At 71.9% G+C, this 670-nt stretch overlaps 1 protein-coding gene across 1 annotated transcript in view; it reads left to right on the forward strand.

Moving 5' to 3' along the window:
- The window catches only part of TAMALIN (trafficking regulator and scaffold protein tamalin), a 7,625-nt gene extending 7,309 nt beyond the window's left edge, over positions 1–316 (forward strand). The window contains exon 10 of the mRNA XM_007452335.1: positions 1–316. This exon is cut by the window's left edge and continues 17 nt beyond it. Within this exon, the coding sequence (XP_007452397.1) occupies positions 1–316 (316 nt within the window).
- The last annotated feature ends 354 nt before the right edge of the window (positions 317–670 follow it).

A 670-nucleotide genomic window follows, 5' to 3' on the forward strand; every position in this document is an offset into this window, starting at 1 on the left:
GCCTGAGCCCCCGCCGCCCCCGCCCCCCGCGCGCACGCCCGGCCCGGGCCCAGCCGATGCTCCGACCCCGGGGCCCCGGGCCGCGGTGCTGAGCCGCAGCGCCAGCGTGCGGTGCGCGGGCCCCGGGGGGGGCGGCGGCGTTGGCGGCGGCGGCGGCGGCGTGGGCGCGCCGAGCGCTCTCTGGACTGAGGCGCGCGAGCAGGCCCTGTGCGGCCCCGGCCTGCGCAAAACCAAGTACCGCAGCTTCCGCCGGCGGCTGCTCAAGTTCATCCCCGGACTCAACCGCTCCCTGGAGGAGGAGGAGAGCCAGCTGTAGGGGCGCGGGCGGGCGGGGGAAGGTATTTATTTATTTATTCTTAACAGCCAGTGCAAAAAGGGGGCGGGGGCGGGCGCCTGGCCGCGGAGACTCCGGGAGCCCAAGGCGGCGGGAGAGGGTCCTCGCCAGCCCCAGCTGGCCTGCCTTCCTGGCTTGTGCAGAGTGGTGAATGAACCCGAGCCCCAGGCCCCTTTACTCCTCCCCAGAACCACAGTGGGAGGTGGGCACGGGAGAACTAGGCGAGCTCGGGGTTGGGGGAGGTTCCAGGGCCAAAGATGGGGCGTGCCATCCTACATCTGGGTCAGTAGTGCCTTGTGGGGTGTCCAAGGAAACCCCTTCTCCGGGTGAGACGCC

Source organism: Lipotes vexillifer, unplaced genomic scaffold, assembly GCF_000442215.2.
Source record: "Lipotes vexillifer unplaced genomic scaffold, Lipotes_vexillifer_v1.1 scaffold422, whole genome shotgun sequence".
In the NCBI taxonomy this organism is placed as follows: domain Eukaryota; kingdom Metazoa; phylum Chordata; class Mammalia; order Artiodactyla; family Lipotidae; genus Lipotes; species Lipotes vexillifer.